The 14,372-nt window shown below is 39.2% G+C and overlaps 1 protein-coding gene across 4 annotated transcripts in view; it reads left to right on the top strand.

The window, feature by feature from the left end:
• The window catches only part of LOC142759217 (ephrin type-A receptor 3-like), a 228,025-nt gene that overhangs the window by 62,383 nt on the left and 151,270 nt on the right, over positions 1 to 14,372 (top strand). For 2 of the 4 annotated variants that reach the window (XM_075861171.1, XM_075861170.1), the window contains exons 2-4: positions 3,301 to 3,348; positions 6,828 to 6,892; positions 7,685 to 8,345. In XM_075861171.1, coding sequence (XP_075717286.1) covers positions 3,301 to 3,348; positions 6,828 to 6,892; positions 7,685 to 8,345 — 774 coding nt within the window. The remainder of the gene's footprint in view (positions 1 to 3,300; positions 3,349 to 6,827; positions 6,893 to 7,684; positions 8,346 to 14,372) is intronic. The other 2 variants (XM_075861172.1, XM_075861173.1) reach the window with 1 other exon arrangement.

The following is a 14,372-nucleotide window of genomic DNA, read 5'->3' as shown; positions in this document are numbered from 1 at the left end:
AGCTAGTGTGTTGGCGATTCACAGTGTGAGTAGTAAAGGAAATGAAGGGGAAGCAGCACTAGTACTAGTGCTGCGGCCCCTTCAAAACAGCTGATCAGTGGTGGTGCCGGGAGTAGGACCCTCACCGATGAGATATTGATGGCTTATTCTGAAGATAGGCCTTTAATTTCTTAGCACTGGAAAACCACTTTAGGTTATTTACATACCGTAGGTCAAACCTCTTGCTAAGGGCGGATTTACACGAACGTGATTTGCGTCCGTGCAACCCGCGTGAATTTCACGCGGGTCGCACGGACCTATGCAAGTCTATGGGGCAGTGCAGACTGTCCGTGATTTTTGCGCAGCGTGAGTCCGCTGCGTAAAACTCACGACAGGTTCTATATTTCGGCATTTTCCGCGCATCACGCACCCATTGAAGTCAATGGGTGCGTGAAAATCACGCGCAGCACACGGAAGCACTTCCGTGGGACGCGCGTTATTCGCGCAACAGCAGTAAAAAAATGAATGTAAACAGAAAAGCACCACGTGCTTTTCTGTTTACAAACATCCATACAGAGTGTCATTAATGATGGCGGCTGCGTGAAAAGCACGCAGCCACGCACCATATGAACATGACACACGGAGCTGTTAAGTGCCTTTTGCGCACGCAAAGCGCCGCATTTTTTGCGTGCGCAAAACGCACACGCTCGTGTAAATCCGCCCTAAGGCTGAGTTCACACAGAGGTTTTTGCAGGTAGAAAATTTTCGCAGCGTTTTTCGTGGCGTTTTTTGCTCGCACCCATTGAGTGCTATGGGCAAAAAACTCTGCGAAATACGCTTTCTCTGCCTCCCATTGATGTCAATGGGAGGTCAGAGACCTAAATGCCCGAAGATAGGGCATGACGCTTCTTACTCCCGCGAGACGGTTTTACCGCTCCCGGGATAAAACCGCCTCCGCCTCCCATTGAAATCAATGGTAGGCATTTTCGGCCGGTTTTTGACGAGTTTTGCGGAGCGGTTTCCGCGCCAAAAAACTTGTCAAAATACTCTGTGTGAACTGCCCCTAAGGGTATGTTCACGCGCTCAGCAAAAGACGAGGTCATTAGAAGAGTTAATAGCCAATGTTATCATGAAACTTATTTCGTTTCTGATTTAGTTCTTCATGCTCTGATTGTGAGGAGATGGAATTCTTGGACTCATTCAAAACACTATATTTAATTATGATCTTAAATGGCTAATTTGAGATGTGTTTTACCTTTATGGAGTGTCATTCTAATACGAACAGTATTGTGTGTCTGTTACTTATGTGTATTTTTGTTTGGTTGTAATGTATAAAAATCTTTCAATAAAAATGTAAGATTTAAAAAAAAAAGAAAATACGGAGCTGTTTTCAAGGGAAAACAGCTCCTGATTTTCAGACGTTTTTTAAGCCACTTGCAATTTTCGCGGCGTTTTTCGTGGCGTTTTTTTTCGCCAGTTTTTAGAGCTGTTTTCAATAGAGTCTATGAAAAACAGCTCCAAAAACGTCCCAAGAAGTGACCTGCACTTCTTTTTCACGGCCGTTTTTTTACGTGGCCGTTTTTCAAAACGGTCGCGTAAAAAAAGGCCTGAGGGTATGTTCACATGCAGTGAGCAAAAACGTCTGAAAATACGGAGCTGTTTTCAGGCGAAAACAGCTCCTGATTTTCAGACGTTTTTTTAACAACTGCGTTTTTTACGGACGTTTTTGGAGCTGTTTTTCAATGGTCAGTGAAAAACGCTTCCAAGAAGTGTCCTGCACGTCATTTTACGCGCCGTATTTTGACAGTGACGCGTGAAATAAACAGAACATCGTGGGAACAGAACATCGTAATTCCCATTGAAAGCAATGGGCAGATGTTTTGTAGGCGTATTAGGGGCGTTTTTTCAGGCGTAATTCGAGGCGTAAAACGCCCGAATTACGTCTGAAACCATTGCGTGTGAACATACCCTGAGTCTTCAGAGTGCTATCTGAGGGAGTTCTTGCCTGGTAGGGCCTCACATACAGCTTGTGTAGCCTCATTACTTTATAGAGCAGAGGATGGTCTTTTGATCATATGCACAAGTCAATGAGGATTCCTTCAGTCATCCAAGTCATTCCATTATGATTATTTGTTCTCTATTATTACATAGTGGTGGCATATTCCAGAGTGTTGTACAGAGAATACTATGGCATTAATCCCCTAAACAATGTTTATGTTCTACAGTGTGAGAGAATATGGGTACCTGAAGAAGATCTTCTGAAAACAAAATAAGTACATGCAACCCCCATATAGATATTGCCTTGGTTGGATTCTAACGTGTAACCCTTTAGGGTATATTCACATGCAGCAGTTTTGTCCCATTTATCTAAACAGACCCTTATGCTACATATGTTATCTGTGGTGGTCACTTGATTATAGGCTACCAATATCCATTGCTAATATTACAGTGTGTAGTTACAATACGGGTAACATAGAGTTTTTATGACCTTCAATTAAGATGGGTTCTAACTTCACTGTCAAAATGCGTTTTTTTTTTGCCACAAAACGCATAAAAACACACTAGTTTGCAGCGATTTTGTGACTAAAATGCATTTTGACTGCGACATGAGAACCCAGTCTTAATATTACGTCTATTTGTGGTTTATCCATTAAATGATTAACTAATTTCTTAATTAAGAACATGGGAGCTCAGTGCATCACGCACATAAGGCCTTATTCAGACCAACGTGTAAATCGTCCACGTGACAGATGTTTTTTAACGGTCGTCACATGGCTGCATGTCTTGCTATGGAGCTATTCACACGGGCGTTGTTTTAACGGATCACATGAACGACCCGGGAAAGAATAGGACATGTCCTATTATTGCCCGTTTTTACGGATCCCTCAATAGACTCACGTCTATGAGGGATTTGTGAAAACGAGTCCCGTATGGGTGCAAATCGGCCGTGAAAACGCCAGTTTTTACAGCCGATTTGACACACGTTCGTCTGAATAAAGCCTTATTGTAAGTGATCAGACAATTGAAGCTTACATAAATCGTATGCATGAGTATCAGTATACTAAATAAAGAAGAAATAAAATGATGGAACATGGATTACCTCAAGCATTATACGATGGCTGAATGTATTTTCTAACCAACATTGCATATAGACAAGTCTCCAAACATTGCTCAGAGTAGAATGACCTGGACCTCATATTGGGTCTACCGGGCACGAGTAAAATGGGATCCACATCAGGATATGTATGACTGAGGTGTCTTGCGTCTTCTCTTGCTGACACTTTGTAGGGAAATGACATCTCTTTGTTTTTCTTAATACAGTAATGAAGTCTGATGCACTGCACCCCTGTGTTCTTACATCATGTACAGGTGAGAGGCACTTGTGGAGATACAACATCCCATAGTGGTCATACGTCTGTCATCGCGCTCACTACAACAAAGATCGCTGTTGATCTACTCTATTGATTTTGTTCATCCATTTTGTTCATACCCATTTTTTTGTTTACTGGATACATCCGTCTGCAAAATGAAGATCTCTGGTCCAGTAATGTTGGTTGCTATAATATATGATAGGTGTAGTAATAAAGTAATAGACTGTATATCCATTGCCAAATTTACATTTAGGAGTCTGTAGGCACAGAATGTACATGTCTCCTTAGACTCTGTCAATCAAGTGGGCCACACCAGCACAAGCTCGTCCATGCATCTCAACATCATGTGTATACCTGGCACAGCCCATGGAGGGGAGGGGGGCGCTGTTTCTGGAATAATGCAGATCCTTATTGCTAATCTCATACATTACCTTTAGTATACCATAAGGATGTGTTTTATAGTCAAAGTGTTTGCAATTATTACTATGTGATACCATTCTCTATACTGGAGGTGAGCAAGTAGATTTATTTGTAGTTCCATCATAGCTAAAAAGTGACAGGTTACTTAAGTCTTCTCTAAAGAATAGATATTTTTTGGGAATTTTCTACAAATGATAAAGTAGACATATAGCCAAGTAGTAGTTATAGTATTTCTGTATTATATAGATTACAACATTTTTGGGGAAACTACGGGATTGCACATTTTTACTACAAAGTCTATTACCTAATCTATTAAACAATGTCTATTAGCTAATCTATTAATGGAGAGAAAATCATGGCATTGCTTGAGTACACTTTAGTTAAAGTGGCTCTGTCACCAGATTATGAAATCCCTATCTCCTATTGAATGTGATCGGCGCTGCAATGTAGATAACAGTAAAGTTATTTTTTTTGAAAAACGATCATTTTTGCCCAAGTTATGAGCAATTTTAGATTTATGCAAATGAGCTTTTCAATGGACAACTGGGCGTGTTTTCTCGTTTTACCAACTGGGCGTGCATTGTGTTTTTACCAACTGGGCGTGTTTACTCGTTTTACCAACTGGGCGTTGTGAATAGAAGTGTATGACGCTGACAAATCAGCGTCATACACTTCTCATCGTTCCCACCCAGCTTCTTTCACTGCAGACACACAGCATGATGTCACCCACAGGTCCTTCAACCTTGGCGTCGGACGAGAGAAGACACATCGGCTCCAGGCGTCCGAGAGGGTACAGTTGAATCTGCAGCAGCATCACCGTGTGCAGGTAAGCATAGTAAACTCCCTAGAGACGAGCAGATTACCCTCTCGGACGCCTGGAGCCGATGTATCTTCTCTCGTCCGACGCCAAGGTTGAAGGACCTGTGGGTGACGTCATGCTGTGTGTCTGCAGTGAAAGAAGCTGGGTGGGAACGATGAGAAGTGTATGACGCTGATTTGTCAGCGTCATACACTTCTATTCACAACGCCCAGTTGGTGAAACGAGTAAACACGCCCAGTTGGTAAAAACACAACACACGCCCAGTTGGTAAAACGAGAAAACACGCCCAGTTGTCCATTGAAAAGCTCATTTGCATAAATTAAAATTGCTCATAATTTGGGCAAAAATGATCGTTTTTAAAAAACAAAAACTTTGCTGTTATCTACATTGCAGCGCCGATCACATTCAATAGGAGATAGGGATTTTATAATCTGGTGACAGAGCCTCTTTAACATGGAAATTACCTTTAAAAACGTCCATGGGCACTTCAGACTGACATTTGATGAAGAGCAGAATTCGGCAACACATTCACTGCATTGTAAACAGAGTTTGTACTGTCTGTATCATTCCCCACCCCCACTGGTTTCTTGAATGATTCTGGGAACTTAGAACTTAGATACTATACAATGCACAAAATAATGCCACCAGACAGTGCATAGAATGCCACCATAACAATGCCAAAACAACAGCTGTATAGTGCCATAATAATAATAATAATAATAATAATAATAATAATAATAATACCAGGGCATTTTAATTTTGCAAAATCGATTGTCAGAAAACTGAGATGTGCAATACAAAAAAACTTTACACATCCGCATTAGTTGTCATTCATCTGATAACCTGAGTTCTTGTCAGTTTTCTGCTTTGTCACCTCAAACTTAAGGCACCCCTTCAGTCGACAGATATTTCTTCTAACGCTCACATAAATATGTACAATCCACATGCATGATTATTTTAATGAGAAACGAATGAGCCGCTGCCGGCCACCTCTGGCAGCGGCTTCTTGCCTGCTGGAACAGAGAATCGGGTATGTTGAAATCCACCATGCCCAATCCTTCTTTCAACTGACATCTGCAATCCTGGGCAAGTCACAAGACCACGGAAATTGGCGGGTTATGTCGACTTTCATCTAATGTGTATAGGCACCTTCATAGGAACTCCATTATCTGTATTTTTATGTGTATTGAGAAATTATGAGGAAAAATATTTCGGTTTAGAATATGCTTCTACTGACAAAGCAAAGCCTAAAAAATAAAACTGTTTTGCCAGATCTCCTTCGGGTACCATCAAAAGGATTAGTTCTGGAGGTGGTGTTACCTGACTGTGTGTTGTTCATGGAGATTTACCTGTAAAGTTAGAATGTGCTAACATTAGTATTCTACACAACAGTGAATTGCACTTTCATAGTATGTTTTCCTTTTACACCATGACTTTTGCAGTCTTATAGTTCGGTTTACTGTGTTGACTTTTGTTGTTATTAACTGGATTATGTGGTACATTTTATACAGACGAGAGGCTATATGGCTATTACTGTAACTACTATGTGCTTTTGTTTTGAGTGATAGTTCAGAATTGTTGCTGGTGCAACAGTTGTCGTCGTATCTTTACAGCAACTACTTCTCATGCACTTGCTTTACAATGTGAAGGGTAATTTCAAAGAGAGTAGATCTTAAAACTTGTGTCACTGATGTCTTAAAATGCTCATTTTTTTCTACTCTTTACTTCAAACTTTGTCCAAGATATGAAGGGAAAATGTGTGAAGGGCAGACGTGATACTGGGACAATATTCATTTGAAACTTGTCTCGTCATCTACATCACATCTCCAAATCTATAATTGGCACCATGATTTGGTTAGATTGCATATAACATTGAACATTAAACAATATTTCTTTGACCATAAGATGATCACAGGATGTGTTGTGGGGAAGCATTAAATTCCCCTGTAGCGCCACCACAGGGGAAATTACGCATTACACAGTTCCTATTGAAATAAATGCCCTGCCTTGTAATGCACAAATGTGCTGGGTCCTCCAGAGGGAGATACACTCTTTGTAGCTGGTTTCTACTCTGGCTAATACATGAGAGCCTTGAACAGGGTATTAGAATATGAGTTTTCTAAACCAGACAACCCCTTTAGCTGAAACGACCATCCTTTGTACTGTATACTTGTATGTTTAGCAATGGGTGAATATATGCATGGATACAAGGACTAACATTTTTATATTTGTTCTAGTGACCTTGCTTGATTCTATGTCTGCTCTGGGTGACCTGGGATGGGTGGCGTATCCACCAGAAGGGGTGAGTATTTTGAAGGCTTACACATATTGTATATAATGCAGTGCTACAAATGATACTGTTTAGTGCATCCTATCATATGGGGACCATGCAATTTTGGGGTGTAGTCATAGAACACTTGGATGGGATAGATATGAAAAAAACACATTGGCATTCACTATGAATTCATACTGTAGAAATTGCTGCTTAAATTTAATGAAGCTCCACTTGATGACATTCTGATGGTTTATTGATGAGATTACAATAATTAAAACCTATTTAAAATGAAAGAAAAGTTATTATATAGTTTCCGGTAACAAACTATGGTAAGAGAATAATAATAGTTTAATCAGGGATGCTTAAATATCATTTACATAACATTTTCTTGTACAAAGAGTTGAGCCAAGCACTGAATTGAATCCAAAACCTAGTTAGTGTTATCCGACTTAATGAGATGATACTAAATCTTCTCTGTAATTTAGGTTTCTGAAGCAAAAACTGTGTCCTATGCATTAAATTGAAGGAAAATTAGAATTCTGATTAGTTACAGTAGACCAAGTCTTGAGGATTTCGCTGATCCTAGATGTTCATAATTTGGTTCATTTTCAAACCAAAGCCCGGATTACAAATTCTCTAGAGTATTTTAGTTTGAGTTTAAAAAACATCCAGTTTTTACATTGAATTGTGTTCATCTATTTTATTATTAGGTCCATCCATTAAGATTTACATACAGGTATTGAGTAAACATATTTTCTCTTTCAAGTACAGAAAAATGTGTTATTGTTTTTTCTTAAATATGTTCCTGTCTTTCAACAGTGGGAAGAAATCAGTGTAATGGATGAAAAAAACACCCCAATGAGAACCTACCAGGTTTGCAATGTCCTAGAGATCAACCAAAATAACTGGCTGAGAACCAGCTGGATTTCTAGAGGAAGTGCTCAACGTGTCTATATTGAAATCAAGTTTACCCTACGAGACTGTAACAGCCTACCTGGAGTATCAGGAACCTGCAAAGAGACCTTTAACATGTATTACTATGAGTCTAACTATAGCAATCTTCGACACATCCCGGAGAACCAGTTCATTAAAATAGACACTATTGCTGCAGATGAGAGTTTCACCCAAGTGGATGTTGGAGACCGAGTCATGAAACTAAATACAGAGGTTAGAGACATAAGTAACTTGTACAAGAGGGGGTTCTACTTAGCTTTCCAAGATGTTGGAGCATGTATTGCCCTGGTCTCAGTCAGGGTCTTTTATAAAAAATGTCCAATTACGATCCGTAATCTGGCACTGTTTCCAGACACTGTCACTGGAGGTGACTCAGCTTTGGTGGAGGTTAAAGGATCATGTGTGAATAACTCAGTGGAGTTTGATGCACCCAAGATGTATTGCAGCGCTGATGGAGGATGGCTGGTACCCATTGGCCGATGTTCTTGTAGGCTAGGCTATGAAGAGAAGAAGAATGCTTGTCAACGTAAGTAAAGTGTCTATATTCTAGAGTTTGCTTGCATCAAAACGTTGTTTTAAGTATGGCCTTAAACCGCTGCAATAAATTCTTAAATTTATCATACAATTTGGTCATACTTGTAACAATTTTCTACAAAAACTCAGATCAGGGCTTTAGCAGGGGGAATATATTTTGTGTATATATTCGTCTGTTTACTGCAATATTCTTTACTTGCACGGTCACCATATGCTGGTCTTCTAGATCAAGAGTAGTGAGTAGGTCTAAGTACATCTATTTTGTTCTTTACATACTTCTCCTCCTAATATTGAGTTTGTGGTATCAGCTTTATTTTGTTATTTTTCTTGTCCGGTTTTACATGTGTTGCATTTTTTAACTTATGATTATTAAAGGTTAAGGTTTAACTATATTTTTTGTTTTGTAATAGTGGTCTCGATTAAATCTCTGATCTATATATTTATACTGTGTGGTGAGTGTTTCACCATATCTGTTTATTAGTGGTGAAGGGGTCAAGTCCAGGTGGTCTAGAGTAATAGAGGGGTAGTCCTCATGGACGAGTGTAGTGAAGGAGTTATTGGTAATATCCTTGATGCTCCAAAGTGGTGAAGGGGTAAATGTTTCATAACTGGTTTTTAATGGTTTACTCACCTCCCTATATAAACCTGTTATCCTCTTATCCTGCACTGTTGATCTAAAGATCGCTACTGAGTGATCTGTTTTTGATTGCTCTCAAGGACAGTGTTAGCCACCATCTACATCACTGTCTACATCCTAACTGACTTGAATTGAATTATGACACAAAGTATGTATGTATATGTGTGAACAAGGATGGCAATCAGGATTTGAATTGTAATGCTCACTAGAGGGAATTTAAAATATTTTTTCTGGTAGGTATCCTTTAATGCCAAGCATTTTAGCAGATATTTTTGTTGCTTGGAAAAAAATGGGATGGAAAAAAAAGTGTGTTTAAAGCCCATCTTTAACAGGTGTATTCAAGATATTGTGGTATTTCTGCTTTTCCTTAACAAAGAGGCATATAAAACAGTACTTTGTACCGTAATAGTGAATGAGGGAAATTACAGGTCTAGGAAATCCAAAAATTTAGGTACCAATAATCTTTATTTCAGGTACGTCAACTGCAGGGCCCCTGGGGTTTGCCTCTATGACATTTGATTGTCCCATTATTGGCACTTGTATGTTCAAGATGACCTAAGAAATATAAATAATCTAATTCTGATATATTAGAACACCATTTAAACAATTAGTCCCTGGCGCATTAATATAAAATGTCCTCAGCGTTGTATCCAGAGTGAAATCTTTCTCTTGAAAATGCACTAAAATCAGTAAATAATTGGATAAAATGAAATCTAAAGTTAGCTGAAAAAGAGGGTGTAATTGATACATGCCAGGAAAAGCACTTGGAACAATTGATTTATTTGACTTTAAACGTAGCTGTATTCTCATATCCATTACCAAAGATTATAACGTGCAATGAATGAAGGCCAGGCATCCACACTTCAGAGCTGTAGTTCAAAAAGTGCTCAAAGACAGACCATGGATCGGTCTTAATGTGTCGGGAAAAATATATTTTAGAATGTATTGGGCTTAAGAGTTCCCTTAGCATGGGTTAGTTCATTTCCTATGGAAATTAAGCTTTTTGGGTACACAGACTTGATACTAGAAAATATATTGATATAGTTCACCTCATTTTATAAAAGAAACTTTAGTTCATAACTAGAGATGAGCGAATAGATTCTCCACGAATTGAACTTGTTACGAATGTACCAAAAATTTGGGATTTTAGCAAATCTAAAACTTTTGGTGTTTATCCCGCATGAATCGCTCAAAATAACAGCAGCCATTTTACAGATTAGAATGGCTACCCCATAATGTCTTGGAGCCAGCCCTCCGTCTAGCAGAGCTTATCATAAGTGGATGACAGTCATATGAGTTATAGCCACTATAAACAGCCCAACAGGAAATGCTGCTGCTTTGTGAAGATACAGATAGGAGAGAGAGGACATCAGACAGAGAGTAAGTGATAGTAAAACACAGAATACAGATAGATAGTGTATTAGTTCCCAGTGAGTGCGTTTCATAGTGAGGAGAAAAGAGACAGAATGTCAATCAGTGTCAGTGTGTTAGTTAATTAGAAAGACAGCCATTGCTGTGAGTAAGGCTGGGTTCACACGACCTATTTTCAGACGTAAACGAGGCGTATTATGCCTCGTTTTACGTCTGAAAATAGGGCTACAATACGTCGGCAAACATCTGCCCATTCATTTGAATGGGTTTGCCGACGTATTGTGCAGACGACCTGTAATATACGCGTCGTCGTTTGACAGCTGTCAAACGACGGCGCGTAAAAATACAGCCTCGTCAAAAGAAGTGCAGGACACTTCTTTCAGAAGTAATTTGAGCCGTTCTTCATTGAACTCAATGAAGAGCAGCTCAAAATTTACGGCTGTCAGAGAAGCCTCGCATAATGCGAGGAGGAGGAATTACGGCTGAAACGAGGCAGCTGTTTTCTCCTGAAAACAGTCTGTCATTTCAGCCGTAAAAGCCTCTCATCGTGTGCACATACCCTAAGTGTTGCTGCAGCTATACACTTCTTACATTAATTAAGGTATCATTTTCTGGACCGTTTGTTAAAAAGCCATTGCTTATTCCAGTGCCACTCTGTGTATAAACACCAGCAGGCATCTGCCCCCCAAAAATGATAATTTTTCCACCGTGTGTGTATAAACACAGGCAGACATCTACCACTAAACAGGGATCATTTTTGTTGGACTGTTTTTTTTTAAATTTGAAAAAGCATAAAAGATCTGACAATGCAGCATGTTTCTAAACAGGCTGTTTGTTATCGCCAGCCACCATACGTTTACCTATGGCAATATCTTTTGCTGTCACTTTGACATTACTAATGCTGTTATTACAGTATTAGTAATTAGTTATTACAGCATTAGTAATGTCAAAGTGACAGCAACATATATTGCCATAGGTAAACGTATGGTGGCTGGCGATAACAAACAGCCTGTTTAGAAAAATGCTGCATTGTCAGATCTTTTATGATTTAAAAAAAAAACAAAAAAACAATGGCATTAAAGAGCTTGAAAGTGGTTGGATACATTCCTTGAAGACCTCAGAGTGTAATACACAACTTTTCAGGACAATAAGGGTACTTTAGATTTTTATTCGGACCTAATCTAATCTAAAGCAGGTTCGACCAGATCGGAAACAAATTTTGTCAAATTTGCATAATTCCGTATATGGCTGACTATGGTTACTTCTTTCTAACCTTTTTGTATTAGGAAAAGCAGTCAGAAAAACTGTGAAGACTAAAAGAAAAGGAGAATTCCTACCATATGTGAAGTTATATGATGACTGGAGTTAGTCAAATAGATTATTGCTTATGTTGCTTCAGACAACAAAATAAAAACCGAAGAACATAAACCAATTGACAAAATTGAAATGAAGGCAAAGTTACTTGAGTATAATGCCCTCTCCTGGGCAGGTTGCCACTAAGGTTGTACAGCAGTGCTGCCATGATTGAGCGTAGACAAATCTATATACAAATCAAATAAAATTGGGTCAACTGTGTTGTTCATTTTATTTTTTTTGTTCAGAACTCCTTATTTAAATGTAAAGTGCAGGTAGTGCTGGCATTATATATAATAGAAACGTATAACTAGTGGTCCAGGATCCCTGACTATTATAAGTGCAGTATCTTATTATCTACCACTTAGTATGTATGGCATAGAATAATTGTACTTTTACAGCTGAAGCTGACTCTACGCATTAGGTTTTTCTCTGCGGATTTCGTCAACTCCATTATCTAATGTGTACGGGCATATCCCAACTGTCCCACAATTTCTCTTTTTGGGGGGAAAAAAGCATTGAAGAGGATGAATTCTAACCTGTCTCCATTAAAACAAGCGGTGCCCTAAAAGATTAGCAGGCACATATTGCCCTTTTCCTATTGAAGTAAATATGCATGCACAGCTATAGCCAAGGCGTACCTACCATAGTGGCAGATCCTGGAAAGAGGGTGCCAAGACCAGTTTAGCTGCATCCCTTATTTTAATGGATGGGGAGAACCAATGTAGCCCCCCCCCCCACAAGTCCTAGAAGGATAGCAAATAATGGGTCTGGGGAATTAATCCAAGCATCCTGGTAAGTAGATGGGGGGCACACAAGCACCATGTTCTTGTGTTTCAATAGATAGGGGAGTTGTAGTATAAACTAGCACCAATTGGGGTCTCATTTTAATCTTTCTTTCCACCCCCAACTAGGGGATTTTGGGTACATTTAAATGTGTGTTGCCAAGTTAAGCGTCTCTTAAATTCATGAGGGCTCCTAAAACATCTCTTTAACATTTCTGGTTGCTACGCAGTAAACTAGGATGTCACATTTCTCTATATTCATACCAGTCAACCACCTAATAACAGAATGAAGACATTTCTAGATTATTTTTAACCCGTTCACATTTTTTTTTTTTGAGTGGCAAATTTGACATTGGTCAATTTAGATGGAAAAGTTATTAGCAATGTGGGCATCTGGAAAAATATAAGGCATAGCAGTGTTGTCGATTTGCTTATAGAGATGAAGGTTGAGTGAAATATATTTACTTAGGCACAATAATAATAAAAAAAGGTAGTAAGATTCCTATAATTCCAGATGAATTCACACCTGCGAACATGGGATATTTCTCTGTCCTGCTCTGGAAATCTTGAAATGCTTGGTTAAGAACCATCCATGTGTATAGAGAAAATGAAGAGGTGGGTGTTTGTTCAGGGATGACTGGTGACGTCCCTCTCTATCAGCCGCTAACATTGCAGCCTCCTATGTCCCGATTCTGAACCATGAATAATTTACTGAGATTGCAAAACTAAGTTGAGTCCATAGAATTCCCTTAGGCATTCACTACCTTCAAGCCTGAAGCAGTGACCTTACAGCTAAAAGCAGATGATATTAAACTTGCCTTGCTGCACTTAAACTGCGGGATTAAACACACTGTATGGTCTTAAGTAGAACAACGTGCTGGGAGCCACATGCGGTACTTTACATGGACAGATTAGATTTACCCTGTATATATTGGGAGCTCCCCACAGGCATCATGACAAAATACAACGAAAATGTGCAGGATTTTAGCACGTTTTTCATATTAATTTTGAAAATAGAATATAATAAAAAAAAATTGTTGCAGGTTTTTCAATATTGTCTAGCACTTAAATGTCTTAAGTCCCTTCTGCAATCATTCTCTACCACACAGATTTGAGGTTCTTAGCAAATTGGACTGATATGTATCTTGGAGAATCAATTCAGAAATGACATTGTCAATCAGATAAGTTAAAGGTCCAGAGGCGTAACCTGAATCTGGGCCCCAATGCACATTCTGTAACAGGGCTTTCCCCTTACCATGTGCCATTAATAATATTTGTGTCATCTAATGTGGCAAAGGGGCCTTGCAACCTTCAGATACAAGAGTCCAGGTGCAACTGCTACTTGAGCACCCCCTATAGCTATGCCCTGGAAAACGTCACACTATTGTGTACCTAAGAGACGGCTCCTCTAATGATGTCCTAAATGTCTCATAAAGACAACCCCTGTCCATTTTCCCTATTAGGGCTAAAGGATATCACATTAGGGGGTGCCCTGCTCAGGACCCCCCCACTCTATGAGCCAGAGCATGGAGACGCTCCATAAAAGTGGCTCCTGCTCTGGTAGACACAAGCTATCCATGTTTTCCATTCATCTGATTGACTGCCATGTAATTCTACATTTCTCCTTCAGTGACTGGTGCAGGGAATATGTCTAGCTGGCCGCACTGGCTCCCATATGAAAGGGGTTGACTGTAATGATACAACCCCTTTGATTATAGATTCTCCAAAAATCAGGTTGACCTTCTGAAGATGCATGAAGATGGGTCATTTTAAGTTTAAGGTTCGTAAAATGTAACAAGGAGGACAAATAACAGTAGTAAGAACAGTTGACAGATTGGTATTGGTATTTTTATTTAATTCCATGTTAAAGTTT

The sequence above is a fragment of the Rhinoderma darwinii genome, chromosome 4, assembly GCF_050947455.1.
Source record: "Rhinoderma darwinii isolate aRhiDar2 chromosome 4, aRhiDar2.hap1, whole genome shotgun sequence".
Taxonomy (NCBI): domain Eukaryota; kingdom Metazoa; phylum Chordata; class Amphibia; order Anura; family Rhinodermatidae; genus Rhinoderma; species Rhinoderma darwinii.
The sequence above is the reverse complement of the archived record's forward strand: the minus strand, read 5'-3'. Positions and strand labels throughout refer to the sequence as shown.